The sequence below is a fragment of the Myiozetetes cayanensis genome, unplaced genomic scaffold (genome assembly GCF_022539395.1).
Source record: "Myiozetetes cayanensis isolate MyiCay16 unplaced genomic scaffold, myiCay2020 scf2-11, whole genome shotgun sequence".
NCBI classification, from domain to species: domain Eukaryota; kingdom Metazoa; phylum Chordata; class Aves; order Passeriformes; family Tyrannidae; genus Myiozetetes; species Myiozetetes cayanensis.
Window position 1 is genome coordinate 56422547 of NW_026087411.1, and position 17377 is coordinate 56439923.

Below are 17377 nucleotides of genomic sequence, written 5' to 3' on the forward strand. Positions count from 1 at the left end.
ACACATGTTGAGTGCTAGCTAAACTGACTGTGGTCAGGGAATGCCTAGCTTAAAAATGGAACAAACGTTTGACTGTGCATGAGAGCTCCAATGAACCCATCTCTAATGAAATATAAAACTAAAGTATTTTCCTCATTTTAATGGAGGGAGAAATGATTCACCAATTTAGATGTTCAAAAATTCTGCATGGTATATCTACTGCACCTTTAGCTGTCTCAGTAGCTTTATCCTTTTCCACCCTTACAAGCCCAGACTCTGGCTAGGACTGCTGCAGGACTCATTTGTTACAGTGTTTAGAACTCACCTGCCATCAAAAAAACCCAGCAGTTCAGAGTGACTAAATTCCTCAAGTGATCCATGAAAACTGCAGTCCCTGCTGGTACATACCAAATATTTCAGGTTCTTTCTCAGTTCTGTTCCTTTGCTTCATCAGGAACTGTAAAGTAACTTTTGTCAGACAGAACCAAAGCATAATTTATTTTGCATTTCAATCTTTATTCTACAACACAAACAACATAAATAGTTTATACTTTTTGTTTTAAAATATTTCCATTTCAGAATTCAATCAGAATAAAATATACACAAAATACAATTTGCAAGCCAGCTGACAGTGACTGCCCAACCACTGGACACCCAAGGACCATACAAAGCTAGCGGCACAACAGGACGCAGCAGACACAGGGAGGTGTTTTTCTAAAGAAGAGCAGAAAGGTAGAGGGAGGAAACATGGATGAGACCAAGGAATTGCAGCTAGGTATCAAATCAGCAGAAGGTAAACCCCATGTAAGCACTTGCTTGACAAGGTGATTTATAGTCTCTCTTAAAAAATATTATTGGCTCCTCCTGAATATACAGCTAGAGAGATTAAGTCCTGGGAATCATGTTTTGTGGTAAAATGCTTCCTGTGGCAGCCATCATCAGGGAAATAAAATTTTATTTTTCTAATTTTCAAATACAGGAAAGTCTTAGATCTTTGGTGAAATGGAGTGTCCACTCCCTTTGGCTTGCTTTCAGTTCTGGTTGAAGGGCCCACAGAAGTATGTTTGCAGTCTCACAAATAATGATAAAAAGTGGAGAGAGAAAAGAGGCATAGAAAGTGGGAAGAACTGAAAGAAGGTGCTTGCTGCTGTCACTGTGTACTTTTTAATCTCTCGCTCCCATCTGCACCAGCAAGCAGCATGCAGTACAGGGCTCTGTCACCACCATGCTCTGCCCTTCCTGGCTGTTTCCCCTTTGGTATCAAATCCTGCCTTCCCCTGCAGAGTGGGTGGCTCAGGAGCCACAGCCTGCTTGTGGAGGTGATATTTGTCCCTTGCTTTAATCTGTGTACCTGTGCCTCTCTGCTAGCTCAGTTCTATCACTGCAGCTTGCTTCTTGTGAAAACATGGCACTTCAGTTCAGCTCAGATGGACCAAATGCATGGAGAGGAAACAGGGTCCTGGTGCTCCACGGTATTTAGATGAAATTTATGGAAGTACATAAACTACCTTTTGAAAAGTGGGATGTTGGGGTAAAAGGATTGAAATAGATCCTGTTGCCATGTTTCTTAACCAAAAATGCTTTCCATAAACCCTGATTCAATGTGGCAGTGGAGACTATGCAAACCTCAACTTGTGATTTTGCCAAAAATTGGAATTTGAGGGATCTGGTTCCACAGGCAAGCTCATTATTGCATTAATCCAGGATCATAAAGTGCAGCTCCACTAATAACCACAGAATTAGGGCATTTCTTCTTCTCTTTGCTTTTAGTTTTCAGCTTGGAGACCTCTGAGCACTAAGTGAAAAGACTGGTGCATATTTAGGCCATGTGTGTTTTCATTTTTTCTTTTTAAATAGCCAGCACTGCACGTTTGGCCAAATCTGTTCAGTATGGTATTAGTGTCCCATATAAAGTACATGTTCGGAGGGGGATTAGTGGAAACAACAAAAAGAGGATATAAGACTTCTTCCTTGCAGCTGTACAACTTCCTGGCATCCCAGGCATGTTGCTGGTGAGGGCCAGTAGGAGACCCTTTAGTCATATCCCTATAGAAGCTCCACTCAAAATAGGGAGATTCAGCGGAGAGGGATGACTAGCTGCCAGATGCTATTATCTATATTGCATAAAATCTAACATTTGTGCTTCTGTGCTATGGTAACTTGGTCCTTTTACACTTAAAAAATACAGTTGGGGTGTTTTTTTGTCATATGCCATGATTAGCCCTGCACACAGGTCTTTCCATAAATGACTATAACTGGAGTGATGAGTAAGTAGCTTGCTTAAACATGATCTTAGTAAAAAGCAGGGGAAAAAAAGAAAGCACTTCACTATTTTTGTGAATTAAAAACAATTTATCACTGAAAAATGGCATGTCTAGAATGGATTGCTAAAGCTGACAAAACCAAACCCCACGCCCAGTTTCTCAATAGGCTTCTACACAGATGAGGAGCTATGTAAAAAATAAAACACTTCAGCTTGCTTGGGTCAGCCTCCTACATGCTAATACTGGATCTGTGCAAAAGTGAAGGTTCCAATTTTGCAGCACTGGGATGCATGGGACTTTTTGCTGGTTCCTGTGGATTTTTCAAGCAGAAGCTGTAGAGAGGACAGCAGCAGAAAGGGCGATGCGAGGAACTGTACAGGACTTACCCTTTCCTGAGAACTTGTAAACCCGTATGTTGAGACTAAAGGATTCGAGGACTGAGTCCTGAGTAATAAAGATGTCTAGGTACCTAATTTCCATTGCTTTCAAGAGCTTTGGCACTTTGAATGTAGGCTTAACCTGTGAAGAAAGGTACAAAGTGCAGGCAGCACATGGAGTTGGACCTCTCTACTTGCTAGTTTGTTTGCTGCTCAGTTTCACGCCAGTGCTGCTGCCAAGCTCTGAAGTGTCAATATCAACATTGAAATGCTGCTCTATCAAGTAGAGATGAAGATTACACACAGTAACGCAAGGTACTTAGAGGTGAGAGTTATGTCTTTGGCGAGTGAGAATTTGTCAGTGAATTTTACAGTTAAGGTTTAGGTTTTAAACAAAACTTGAAGCTCAATCTGAAAGGCAAAGCACCTTACAAGTCACAGATGTAAACTGTGTTTGGCCTTGGCATGAGCCAGCCATAGTGCAGAGGACACGATTTTTTAATCTGTGATGAGGCAAAAAACTGTGTTGCCTGTGCTTGGAGTTGTACAAGGAAAGTTTTGCCTAAATCTTTTCCTAGTAATTCTTTCTACATGCTAAATTAAGTCAGTTATTCTCACATGAGTGTTTATCCCCAGGAAAGTATTAAATCTGTATCTTAGTATCTTAAGGACATGAAAGCATGCTAACCAAAAGATAGTGGTGGTAATTCTACGGCTGATGAATGCTCAGTAACTGTGTTAACCAGTGCAGGTGTGATATAAACACTTGGACAGCACGACAGCTTTCTGAAAATACGCTGACTGCTCAGAATATGACAGTGACTGGAGCTACAGGTATCTGTAGATGCATCAGTCATCTCATATGTCTGCACCTGTTCCCAGTACAGGATAAAGTGCAAACACATGCAATGGCCTGAGACCACGTGAGTTGGGGTCAAACCCCACTTCTGTTATGAAGGATCACTTTCTTGATGAGTGCTCTGCTTTTGTCTGCTTTAAATATTTGCAGTGATGAGCTATTTCATGTGCTTAAAGGTAGTTGATGCTGGACAACAGCAACTTTCTCTGTTAGTGGTTGCCTACAAGATTTGAAAATGAGATGCCCTTGTCTCGGCTTGCTGCAGTGGCTCTGAGGAGGGCAGTGTGAATTAGGCAATGGCAGCAGAGGTGCAGCTCTGGTACCTGAGAAGGATGTCAAGCCACCACAGTAAAGCTGCCAAGATGCTGCTGTAGCTCATGCATTAGGTTACAGAGCTATAAGTGAGGATTTGAATGGGTTAGGTGTGTGAGACTTACACATGTGGATACAAGGGCTACTTTGTGCTATTGACTAAGGTGCTTCCCCACTCACAAATGGAAAGCAGAAAAGCTGCTGTAGCATGGACACATAGCTTGACAGGACTGGAATGTTTGGGAATCCTCTCCTGAAGCTTATGACAGGCTGATGCCAGTCACCTTTTCCTAGGATTGTCCTGGCAGACTCCTCCTTTGGGCTAAAAGCTTGAGGTCAGAAGGTAACTTCACATGTTTATTGTTCTATTTCTTTGGGGCTTGCTGATGTCTATGGCTTAACAACCAAAAAAATTGCTGAGAATCCAATGAACCAACTCGATTTTTTTATCTGTTTATAATTTGAAGGTGCATCAGAAGGCTCCTACATCTCAGATTAATGGTTACTGAAGTGGCCCTGGGCTGTTCTCCTCACCTGCTTATCATTTTACACATAAAGAAGAGCAGCACATGCTGAATTTTGCTATGTAAAGCTTGTTGCTTCAAACCATACACCCCTCCTTTTAAATCACATTTCTGGAATTACTCAAAGTTACTCATGACCTCTTATGGAGGGGTTTTAATAAGAACAGGCACTGAGGGTGACAATGGGCACTTGGTGCACAATTTGATGGACAAAGTTTAAAACAGGGCAACAGCAGTATAGCAAATCTACTCCTCCTCATTTTCCAGTATGGTAGTTGTAGTGTAAGTAGTTGAAATGAAATTATATTTTAGGTCAAGATAGCTTATCAGATAACGCTAGATTATACTGTTCATGGGAGGTGGTAGTCGTATTGTCACTCCTAGAGCTTTTTTTCTGTTTTACAGAAGGATTTTGTATTTCAACCAGAACACATAACCATAGTGTTTCCTAGATACTAGGGCCTCCTCTGTAGTCCTGAGTGATTTCACCAGTACTGCTGCCAATTTTAGTTCCCCAATGTAATTTAGGGATTTTCTTTAGTTTTAGATCAGTACCACAAGGATCTCCATCCATTCAATGCATTTATAATGAGAACTTGTTTTCATTATAAATACATTATAACGAAATTTATAATGAAAACTTGGGGTTTTTTATAATGAAAAGCTGTTTTGCATATGGTCTATTATTCTGATTTCTGTTGTTACCTAACTAATGTACTGCTTTAAAACTAGTTCTATCTAGATGCCCAGTAAAAACTTGTACAAAATATATAACCGCTCTTTTTCTATACCTAAAGATGTATAAGAAAGACATGGCAACAGAAATCAAACTGTGTTACTACTCTCCCAGATACCAAAGGCTAATCTAACCTGTCCCCAAGAAGTATTTAAACTGTTGGGGGAAAACTGACAATTGAAAAAAATGTTGGTCATTTATAAATTCAGTTTAGGTGGTAGGAAAGAGTTGTTTTTACGGAATTTTTATGTCCTTTAAACAATTTAGCAAAGAGAAGTTTTGAAAGAAAGGGAAACAGCATGACTGACACTACAGAAATTTATGGGACAAATATTCCCTGCACAAGTCTAACAGGTCTAATGGAATATAGGCAATAGAGGGAAAAGGCAGGAGGATAGTGGCAGACTCTTTGTAAACACAGCAGCTTGGGTGATGGCTGTTCACTGAAGCCTCTTGGCTCCATTTTTCTAGGTTTAAGATGCTAAAAGCAGTTAGTTGTGCAAAATCCAGGCCTGATATAAGGAGATGACATTTTTAGAACGCTTTGGAGAAGGGATTGAAGCTGTATATTTAGTTGGTATGCACATTTTAAAAGTCTTGGGAGAACAGCATTAAGGGGTCTCAAAGATTAAAAATCAACTTATTTTCAACAAGTTATTTCAACTCTGATCAACAAATTATGTGGCATGGGAGTTCGAGATGGAATGTCCCAGGGGCCGTGACATAACTTGTGCAGCAAGGTAACCCTTTGCTGTGTCCAGTGCGAGGAACATCACATATGCGTTTGACAACACAATAGTCAATCCTTCCCCTTCTCCTCCCTCTTACTCATAACAGCAAATTGCAGTAGTCCCTATAGGAGTGCTGCACAGAGGGGGATGAACCTCTGTGAGGATATGCCCCTTTCTATTTACAGCAGCAGGTAAGAAATGGGAGAGGAACAGCAAAGATACCTTCCCTTCAGACTATTTTCCATCTTGCTTCAGCTCAATGTGAAGTGACAGGTTACATTTAACAAAGGTGATAAGGGTGTTCCTGGCTACAGCAGCTCTATATAAGCAAAAAAACTTCCAGAAGAATCATAGCCAGTGTTGCTTAGACTGGAAAACTTTATCCCTACTCTGCTTAGTTGAATGCTGCATATTGGCACATGCTGGTATTTACTCTGGTATTTACTCACAGCTTCACAGGAAACACAAAACAAACTTCCCTTTTACCCTTAGGGGGAATTTAACCTGTGGAAAAATGGTCAACTGTAGGCATAGCTGAAGAGGCAGCCAGGGTAGCACTGGAGAGAGGGCAGCTTGACAGTGCCATTTCTCTTCAAGCAATACTCCGAAAGAGCAATGAAAGAATCAATAGTCTGTGCTTGGTTCACCAGTTTTAGACCTGGAATACTTCAGCTATTCCAAATGTGACCAGACTTCAAAGGCTCTTTTTGGAGCAAAATAAATTTCCACTTTCTTTAGTGAGTGATGCATATGGTTACTACAATAGTCTTTAGTTGCCTATCCTCTCTCATGTTAATTTTTGAAGGGAGAATGCTACCCTAAAAAGCATCACCTTTTTACTTGTCCTATAGCTCCATCTTTTCCCCGACTTGCATTTATTTAGTTATTTTTTAAAGTTACATAGGCTTACTGACCTGGTTTGACATCCACATGACAGTTGCATTCACAGCTAATTGCAAGTGTGGAAGGTTTGCTGCAGTTTCTTGTGGCTCCCACAAGTCACAAATTTGAATTAAAATGAAGGGTACTGAAATGTATCACCCCTTCAGGTACCAGACTGATTTACTGGTAGTTTCTGTGTTCTGGGGCCATGCCAGATACTTGGACAGACTCATGTTTTGCCTCCTTTGCTAGTGTGAGCGAGGAACACACAATCTCAAGTGGATGACATAAACCAACAAGGTCATTGTTTCTTAATTTATGACCAACAAATAGGCAACTAATGAACCCCAAATACTTCTTTGCTGTATACCTTGTTGCCCTTTGCAACAGAGCATTGCTTGGTTTAAATGATGATGTCGTAAACTCGGCCCACTCTTCCCAGCCATTCCCGTACTGCCTGGCGGACACGGATATCTGTCACATGGCAAGTCAGCTGGCTGATACAGGGGAACACTGCTGGTTGCAGGGCTGTGAAAGTTTGATCTGGCAGGGCCTGAATCTGGTTGAGAACTGTCAGCACCATGTTGGTCCATGCCTATAAATAAGTTGGACAGAAAGAAAAGACTCTTTAGAAGACCTTTTGAAACAAATGAGCCCGTTGGTTGAGGCACAAAATAAGATATCTGGTGGCTACAGCCTCATGAAGAGGGCTGAGTAATGCCAGCATATTCATTAATGTTCATTGTGTTTTCCTAGTTCACAATCAGTACTATAAGTAATTGTTTGACTTTGTACTGCAGGTATCATGCTCACCCTTCATCACCTCTTTTTTTTGTCCCACAGTGAACGAAGTCTGTCAAGGTAGAATCCTTCACTAATTTGTTCACTTGGACATGAAAGCAGCAAGTTTCTTTTCAGCAACAGAGCCCACTATTTTTGCTCTGGAATTAACAAAAAAACCCTCAAGTACAAAAGCATTGTGACAAGGAGCATGGTGTTTTGAAAAGATTTAGGTGGGCTAGAGCCCTCAGCAGTAAGCAATGAGTTTGCTGTAGGTTATTAGTTCTTAAAGATTAAGTGCAGCTTTGACCTAAGTCACAGAAGCACTCTTGAAAGCTGAACTAGTATATGCCTGATAACACTTCCCTAAAGACCGACTTTCTTTTAATAGGACAAAATCAGGTTTTTATCAGTATCAGCTGCTGCAAGATTCAGTGCTCATCATGAAGACTTCTTTATCTAAAAAGGCATTTAATGAAAAGATTATAATAAAATCAATTAAAAATATGTATAGGTATATTTTTATTTATTGCTATTATTATTAGCATTCCATAAGAATGTCCTACCTGTATCTGGGCCTCAGCATCCCTAACAGATATATTCAAGGAGCTGACTGTAGATCCTGAGCGTGGTCTCTTCTCTTGTCTCAGGATCTCTGGACCAGCACTGAATGAATGCCTCATCTGACCTTGATCTATAAGATGTTGTGGCCGCTGGAGCACGGGTGAGTCTGGCCCTCTTGAACACAGGAGCTCCCCTTTTTTTTCCACTTTGACCTCTTTGGTGAAGGATGTCATGGCCTGTTGCTGCTTTCTCTTCTTGTATTCTGTCATGAGCTTGGAGATGGTTTTGTCAGTGGCTATGGTGTAGATCTTGTTGCCAGCACTCTCCCACCATTCTTTTTTCTTGGTTTGCTCTTTTTTCTCTGGTTTAGGACTTAAGGGTGGGGGGAGCAGCAACACTTCTCCACTCCCTCCTCGAGGTGTCAGGCTGTCTCCCAGTTGGTCCCTGATTTGACTCCGATCATCCTCCGATGGCGTGTCCTTTCCAGACAGCCCTCCAGTCGATGGAGTGGAGGTTTCTGAGTAAAAAGATGGTAAAATGAAGAAGGAGTCACCTTTGAACACTGGAGGCTCCTCTACATTATTCTCCAGGTCCAGATGCATCTGGATATAGTTGTTGCAGAGTTCCATGCAGAGCTTATGAAGCCGCTTGATTAACCACCCCCAGTCTGCATTGCTGATGGGCTGCACGCTCAGAGATGGTATTCGAGCCCTCCACTGCCTCTTCTCCTTCCCTCGGGGAGGACTGACCTGGGCAGTCTCTTCAAAAATGTCTTCGTCTTCTGAAGAACACTGCTGTGATGAGTCTGTGCTTCTCTCATCATCTTCAAAGAGGATCTTTTTCACTTGCTCTGCAGTGATGTTCTCCTGATTTGTCAGGATTGCACAGACCAAGGCATGGAAGTAGATGTTGAAGCTCATTGCTGACTGTCGATACAAGTTGGCAGCTCCACTAATGCCAGACACCTTTTTCAGCAAACACTTCAAACCAGGTCTCGTGTCAAACTCTCTGGCTGTTCTGTAGGAGTCCAGCAATAAGTCAAAGATGACAGCCAGGTTCTGCATGGAGATGTACCTGAGAAAACCAGCCAACTTGTTTTCTGGTACTTGTATTGTCGTTTTCTCCTCCAAGTTAGAAGGGCCTTTCACAAATTCTTCTAGTAAGATGTCATATAAATTCTGGAGTAGCACTTGGTGGGACAGCAAGCTCACCACTATTGTCCTGAAAGGAATACTTGGTAAACCAAGCATAAGAAGGAAAAAATCACAGCATATTAAAACGGTGCATTGCACTTTTACTAGGAGTACAGAACTACTTTATATTGTAGAATCTAATGTGAAAAGTGCAAATGAAAGGCCAAATTTTTACAGCCTTGTTACTAAAGAAGTGGAGAAAGATAAAGCAGTCTAGAATGGTCTTTCAGCTAGTCTTTCAAATAGTTTCCTAAAAGAGAAGATTCTTGCATTGGTTAAGAAAAATTGCCCACAGCAAACACACTAATGGCACTTATGTAAAGGTGGTATTAAAACAAAACTCTATTATGATTTTTGTCCTTTTCTCCAGTATCTGACACTGAAGGATTAAATATTCTGTTTCTTAATTTTCTGGCAGCTGCAAGTATGCTCAATATTTCAGCCTGCTATAACTGAGGGACTTGTTAACACAGAAGTTACCCATCCACCAATATCAGACAACCTTAACTTTGGTATGACAAATTGAAGCCAAAACTAGTTTACTATTTGGTTTCCATTTCCACTAATGCCAAGAGTATTTCTGAAAAATAAACCTCAAAGAGCCAATGAACCAACAAATAAACATGTACAGAAACAGCAGCAGTGCAATGCAGCATGCAAAGAAGCTGAAGTCACGTGTCACTCTTGTGTTTGCTCTTAAGACCAACTTGAACACTGAGAAGCTAGCATGGAAATATGTACTCCTAACCCTTTTTTCCACACACAATACCGAGTATTCTTAGCTGTGCTCCTGTTAGAGAGATGCTGGGAGTTATTCTAGCCCTCACTAATATTTGATTTGCACAGGGGACCCAGGAATGGCAAATTCCTCCAAACAAAGTTTTTAGGTCATTTACCGGTAAATAACACTGAGAGGCTTACACGCAAGTAAGGCTTGGAAGAAGAGGTGGACACGATTGTTGTTTGGTATCTCATGGATTTAAAATTATAAAGCGTGGAACCTATCTTAAGGCCTTTAAAAAAAAGTCTTTGCATAAGACTATAGCAGCAATGTTTTAAATGGAGCAGATGCATATAGCAACACTTGTTTCAATGTATGATGGGTTGTGTTTTAATTTGCATGGTTATCAAGTGAGGAAGAGATTTTTCAGTTTGCTTGCAATATTGAAATTTTAGGTCTAAGTTAAAGCAAATCTTCACATAACATGAAAAGTTCAGTTGTAGACCTTTAATATTTTTCACTTTCATTAAACAACTTTCAAAAGTGTTCGGGAATACCAAAATATGAAGTCTAATTTTAATTTTCTTTTTTTTTTTTTTGAAAAATCATATCAAAATTCAGTTTTGAGAATGAAACATTGAAAAAAAAAATTCATACTGTTCTTCTTGGTTTAAGTTACTCATGTCAGTTCACTTACTATGATACAGCTGTCAGTGCTGATACATCAGTTAAATTTATCTCACAGTGCTAAAATCTTGAAGATTAACACATATAGTGGAGTTCTTTATGGGGAAGTAGTTTTCTGCTGTAAAAATCATTGAGGCTCTGACTCAGAAAAGCTCTTAAGAGCATGTATAAAATTAAATGAGAGCTTGCAGTGATTTCAAGCAACTAATCCTGTTTCAAAAGCATAGTCAGGAATGAAGGAGATCTGCTTTCCTTGTAATAGCCAAAAAAGCAATTTACAAGTACAGTGTAAAGCACTGCTCAATCCCAAAACAAACTAGTACAGCAATATAGGTGAAAACACAGTGTCAAAGCTGGTTAAGGATAGTATTTTCTTATTCTGCCCAAAATTTCAAACTGAAATTATGATTATTTTTTAGGAAAAAGAAAAGCTCCCTTACCCCAGCTTCCTGTGAAACGATGCAGCATTAAGGAAACAAAAGCAAAAGGGAGAAGAGAAACCCTGCTAAGGTTAAAGTAAAACTTTTGAAAGGCCACAGTTACTAGCATGCATGACTGGCATATTACTGCACTGCTGTAGCAAATAATGAGAAAAACAGTGGCACAGTCAACTTTTGAGCTATGTTTTGGTGAAAAAATGAGTATTGCTGGGGTAGCACTTGCCTACTGGCATATACACTTTTTGCAGTTGTTTAGACAAAGCGTAGTGTGAGAGCATTCAGAGTTTGTATTAATTGCAAGCTTTATTTATTTATTTGTCTAAAGACAAGCAAGGCCCACACTCCCTTTACAGAGCCTGTTAGATTGCATGGCCTTACATGCTGTGAGAGGTGAGTATTCCACTCTTTTGCTTTGCTTTCATTTTAACAAGAAGAATAATCTGCTAAACTTTGAATAAAGCAGATATTTCCCCACCACAAAGGAAGGGTTTAGACTGTGATCTTAAGCTTTCTTTGTCTCTGCACGGGGCCCTGTGCTCGGAAGGCAAGGAAACAGAGCACCTGCTCTCAGGGGAAACTTCTATACAGCAGTGTAAGAACAGAGACATCTTGTATGGTCTTTCTTCCTGTTCAGCCAAAGAAGAACCATCACATTCCAGCTCCTTGTTGCAAGCAATAGTTTAGATTTGAATGAGACTGCCTGAAGTGGCACAGAAGTAGGTTTGGTATTTTGTAAAAGACAATTTCATGCCATGTATTTCATACCTTGCAATAAAAACACAAACCCTGAATGCAGAATTCTGATTCTTGGCCCTACTGACGTTACATCAGTTGTTTAAACAACTGAGTGCAAGCAAAGAGAAATATTCTTTGACAGGATCAGAATGTCATGCAAATGCATGAATTTCTGAGGCAGTAACATAATGGAAGGACTTCCACAAAAATAAAGTGCCAAGCAAAGTCAATGTTCCCTAGCTCAATACGTTGACAGTTTTTCACAGCTTTGGATGTGGTCTCTTCAATTTATACTGTTCCAGCTTATCCATTATCTTTTTTCACCTTCTTAATTGAGTAATACTGAATTTAAAAGACCATTAGTGAAGCAGACATTGCATTTGCAAGGTATCATTACAAACATAACAGTGTCACAAAACCTAATTTGATCAGAGTATTCATTTCTTTTTATGAGCTCTAGGGAGAGGTATAGTTTGCCAGACTCAGTTCACATCTCTGTGTGGAAATATTTTTACCTTACTTTCAATGACACAGTATTTTCCTGAGAAGATACTTTACCTTCTCTGGCTATGCCCATTTGGTTTCTTATCTGGTGGCAAGTCAATGATGAGCACACATGACTGGGCATGTTCAAACCCTTCCTTGTTGCTAGGGGTCTTTGGAGAGCACTGAGTCTCCAGCATGAAGACCTAGAAAACAAGTGACATAAAACAGTCAGTTTAGCACTTGCACCGGGTTCTTGGAGGCACCCAAGAATAGGATTACCTAAATTGCAAAAAATCTGTCATATTGAATTATTTTATAGTGATAGAGAGAGTGCAAGGTATCCCCCAAGGCAGACCTTCCCTGGAGCATGCTGGTTTGGTAAAACAGTCTCAGAGCAATGAGGCTCTGACAGGCTCTATCCCCAGACATCCACAGAGAACAGGGCAAAGGACAGACATATTTTTCTTTGAACTTGTATAAGGCATAGTACCAAAAGCCAAAACACACTTTCTACTGTCTGTACACTACTATCTGAAAATATCAAGTATAGTGGAGACAAGGACCTATTTGCATAGTTAGCCCTGTTGCACCTAGAAAGGCTGGTTGTCAGAAGGATTATTTTCAGCCATTAAGATACAGAAATCTAGTATGCAATTCTTTGTGTGTGGGTGGTGGTTTAACCACAGCCAGCAACTAAGTGCCACACAGCCACTGCTTACCACATCCCACACCCATCCCCCTCAAGGATGGGGAGGAGAAACAGGGAAAAGAAAAGGTAAAATCCATGGGTTGAAATAAAAACGGTTTAATAATTTAAATAAAATATAATAATAACAACCACCACCACAAAAAGGGAGGCAACAAAAGAAAGAGAAAGAAATGAACTTGCACAGTACAGTTGCTCATCACCCACTGACAGATGCCCAGTCTGTTCCTGAGCAGTGATCAGCCCCTCCCAGCCAACTTGCCCTGTTTACATGCTAAGCATGACACTCTACAGTATGGAATATCCATCAGGTTAGTTTCCATCAGCCGTCCCCCTGAGCTTCTTGTGCATCTCCTCACTGGCAGATCATGGGAAGCTGAAGAGCCCTTGACTTAGAGCAACCACTGCTCAGCAACATTTGAAACATTAGTGTGTTGTCAACATTATTCTCACACTAAATTCAAACAGCAGCACTCTACCAGCTACTAGGAAGAAAATTAACTCCATCCCAGTCAAAACCAGGACAGTGGGAAATGGGGAAACAACTCAGTTGCTGTAGCTTTGTTTTGTAGCTTCGTAGTTGTGGTAAATCCCCACTGAGAAGGACTCAGGGAGTGCCACTGATAGTGTCTACAAGAAAAGTATAAATGCCACATTCCCTGCTTTTTTGAGTTCTGCATCTTTAAAACTTAATTTACAACACTGTTTTCTATTCAAACAATGTCTGCCACTGCCACATTATTTGTGATCACCTGGTCTGTGTGTTTCAGATTTTCAAGCAGCATCAGGATATGATTTTTTAAGTCAGAAATTGATACCAAACATCTGTTAGCTGTTTTAATCTAGGTGCTTTCCCATGCTGAAGCTGTCATACTGTATTTACAGTTTTATGGCTCCCCACAGGTCATTAATTTCAGTGTTCTGTATTTCAAAGAACTTGTTTCATGTAACTACTTTCATTAAATGAATAACCTCCACTGTAGTCAAAAGGACCCTAAGAAAGTTGTCTCAAAGTTTGCTTTGATAATGAGGAGTTAGTTGTGAGTTTTAAATAATTTTTTAAATATCAGCATTATCCTCTAGTTCCCAGCAACTCTTTTTCTTCTCTGAAACCTATATCTAGATATTTATAGAGTAAAACACAAAAAAATCTGCATTTCTCTAAAAACTCTGCTTTGATAGGTTAAACAAATCTTGTTTTCCTAGTTTAATATCCCCATCTCTGTTCTAGCACATTTTTTGTCCTTTGAATTTATTGTTCTTTAACAGAGTAAACAGAAATGTATATGACATTTTAGATGCAGAGTCATGGTAACGTGTTTCTCTATCAGAAAGGTTTCCACTGATGTATGCTGATGCTGCTAATTACACAATAGGCTCATCATCAGTTCTCCTCAGGTATTCATGCACCTTTCCCCACTCTAGGCATTCCTAATCCCTATTTACCGGGAGACAGTTTTTAGGTTTTATTTTTCTGGTTTTTATAATTTTTTCTGAATACTGCTGTTACACAAATGTTAAGTTTGGTGATGAAGAAGTCCTTGCCTGTAGGGTTTGTGAGGAAGGTGGTGGTAAAAATTTACTTTCATAAAGAAAACCTCCAAGTTTAAAAGGTTCTCTGACTTGCCCTGAAACATCCGTCAGTACCTGTTGTGCCATGGCTCTGATTCTCCAGTATTCAGCTTCAGCGCTTGGCGAGAGGGAGGGGGCTGCCACCTTCACTTCACAGGCATCTCCACTAAAGCTTTCAGAACCACTGTGGAAATAGCCCAGCAGGTTCTACAGAGAGACAAAACATCAGACTTTCACTGTGCGTTAAACAATTCAGTGACTGTAGCAACGTCCAGCCTGTTTGTGTAAAATACAAGACTCAGAGTGACCTGTCCCATTACCATCAGGTGGTCACCTGCCATTCAGCAATTCAATACATCCAGTGTAAAGGCACTACAGTTTCTTATGTACTCCGGCCGGCAATGACTTAACACGATGTTTTGTTTATAAGACAGCCAGTGAGTTGAAAACTAAGCTATATGGAGCATGCAGCTGCAGGGTTAAATAAGCAAAATTGTCTTCTGTCTAGTATTAGTCAACCCAGAGGAAGAAATGGATCAAAAGGGAAGCTTTCACCTACAGAGCTGTTCTAATTTCATGCTACCAAGGCAATTCAAAATAAGTCTGTTAGCTACTAGTGTTGTCTGTATGTTTAGAAAAACTGGTTTCAATCTCCATTGTTGATCCAACATGCTTCACTGTGAATTGACAAATTAACAAAAGCTACCACATAACTTTTAGGCTTCTTTTCCTGGTTCTATACACAAAAACTTGTCTGAAGAAGAAAAAACAACCTGTCAAAAATTAGTGAGTCTATACACAGTGTGATTACATTTTGACTGCTGGCGAAAATGCAGTTTTACCTTTACTGGCTCCAGAGTGGCAGAGAAGGCATCCTGCAAGGCACAACAGGCAAGCCTCCACATCTCTTCAGTAAAAACAGGCCCTGCTGTCACTAACACGTACCTGCAAGAACACAGGAAAAATGTTACCATGTTAAAGCAGGAACTAGACAATTCTTACTTGTAAAGGGAGAAGGTTGAAAGTCCCCATCTCTGGAAGAGTTCAAGGTAGCCTGGATGGGGCTTTGAGCAACCTGGTCTAGTGGAAGGTGTCCCTGCCCATGGCAGCATGGTTGAAACTAGATGATCTTTAAGGTCCCTTCCAACCCAAACCATTCTATGATTATAGGAAAACAGAACAAAAGGCTTATTTAGTAGCTAGTTAATGTTATCCAATCTCCTCAGTTGTTACCCTGACCTGTTTTTGTAATTACACTGCAGTTTTGACTTCTTTTCTCCTTTGCTTTTCCTCTTTAAGTACTCATCTTGCCACAAGAACCATACATTGTGTAAATATATAAATGCAGTGCTTATTTTGATTATGACTGTAATAACCTGAAGACTGTGAAAGATATTAATTACCTCTAAAGACATGTGAATTCCAATGGAAAAACCCTTGAGTATTTTTGTTAAGGATCAATTATTGACTAACTATATATAAAGTAATATCCAAGAGCTTTTTATGGGAACCATACATACAGTAATGCCTAAAATCTCAGGTTCTGAAGCACACTGGAAACAGCAAGAAGAGGCTAGTAAGTCTAAAATTCATTTTTCAAATAACAAGAGGTAAGATACATTGTGGACATCTTTTGAGATGTTGACCAGCCTAAGTCCACAAGTTCTTCAAAGACACAGACATCTTTTTTTGAATATGCTAAGAGCGAACAGATTGGGTTACCTGATACAAGAGCAGCCAACTCTGGAAATAATTTCTGTTGGTTCTGCTACACAGGCTACCAGCAACTTGAAAAGATCTTTCAGCATAGTATTGATCATATTTTCATAACCAATATCTATAAGGAAAAGACAAAGGCTGTTTTTGACATCATTGCCTTTTCATTATAATTAGAAATACATAGTCTTGCTACACTTAAATGCTATTCAGAAAATTTGCAAACCAAATTCTTTTTATGCAGCTATTGAAACATGCATTGCATCAAGTTGAAATAAGACAATTCCTTCTGATGTTAACAATATAAAATGTCTGGGCTTAAGTGGTACAGGAGAAATTCTCTTAGATGCTGTTTCTGATGTTCTAGTTCTTTATGATCAAAATATTTGTATCTTCTTTTGGAAAGTATACTAAAGACCATAATGATTTAATTTTGAAGATAGCTCTGCTCTGAGTAGGAAGCTTCCAGAAACTTCCATAAGTCCCTTAAAATTTTTTTCCCCACAATTCTTAATCCTACAAAGAATGAAAAATAAAAAATCCTAAACAGAAAATTTTAACCCTTCTCCTTCTCTTATTTTACGCTTGAGCAACCAAAAAGCAATGAAACCATCTCCACAAATAGCTATCCGTAACATGTCACTGATGACAGATGTGACAGTAAAATGACATACCTGAGTGTATGAAATTTTGAATGTGCTCCACTACAAGTTCACAGGAAAGGCCAATGGCATGCTTGAAATTAGCGGATGCTACATCCCAGTAAGAATGGTCACCATGGCTGCGATGGAGCCAAAGAGACATCGTGGGAAGAAGAAGATGTACAACTGCGTAAATGCCAAATCCTGGTCCTTAAAAATAAACATAATGAGGGTTGTATATTTTTGCTTACAAAGTCTCCACGCTCAGTAAATTTGCTAAGTTGTTGCAAGTTGAGACCTGGGGTAATTCTAAAGAAAGGAAATTCTGAAACTTTTTTGTGGAATGCGAGTAGTAAGAGTTTTGGATCTAGTTGTGAGATACTATATGAACGTTTAGCCAACTGTTTAGGTGCAGTCTCTCCCAAAGAGTCTGCAGGATTACGCAGTTTTCTCTTTCCATTTCCTAGACACC

The 17377-nt window shown here is 39.8% G+C and overlaps 1 protein-coding gene across 3 annotated transcripts in view; it reads right to left on the reverse strand.

The window, feature by feature from the left end:
• Nucleotides 1-474: 474 nt before the first annotated feature.
• ARFGEF3 (ARFGEF family member 3) overlaps nucleotides 475-17377 on the reverse strand; it is an 88315-nt gene continuing 71412 nt past the window's right edge. For all 3 annotated transcript variants that reach the window (XM_050314403.1, XM_050314401.1, XM_050314402.1), the window contains 7 exons: nucleotides 16939-17115; nucleotides 16271-16385; nucleotides 15391-15493; nucleotides 14624-14755; nucleotides 12343-12473; nucleotides 8011-9241; nucleotides 475-7259 (listed from right to left, as the gene is read on the reverse strand). In XM_050314403.1, the coding sequence (XP_050170360.1) occupies nucleotides 7068-7259; nucleotides 8011-9241; nucleotides 12343-12473; nucleotides 14624-14755; nucleotides 15391-15493; nucleotides 16271-16385; nucleotides 16939-17115 (2081 nt within the window). In that variant the 3' untranslated portion in view covers nucleotides 475-7067. The remainder of the gene's footprint in view (nucleotides 7260-8010; nucleotides 9242-12342; nucleotides 12474-14623; nucleotides 14756-15390; nucleotides 15494-16270; nucleotides 16386-16938; nucleotides 17116-17377) is intronic.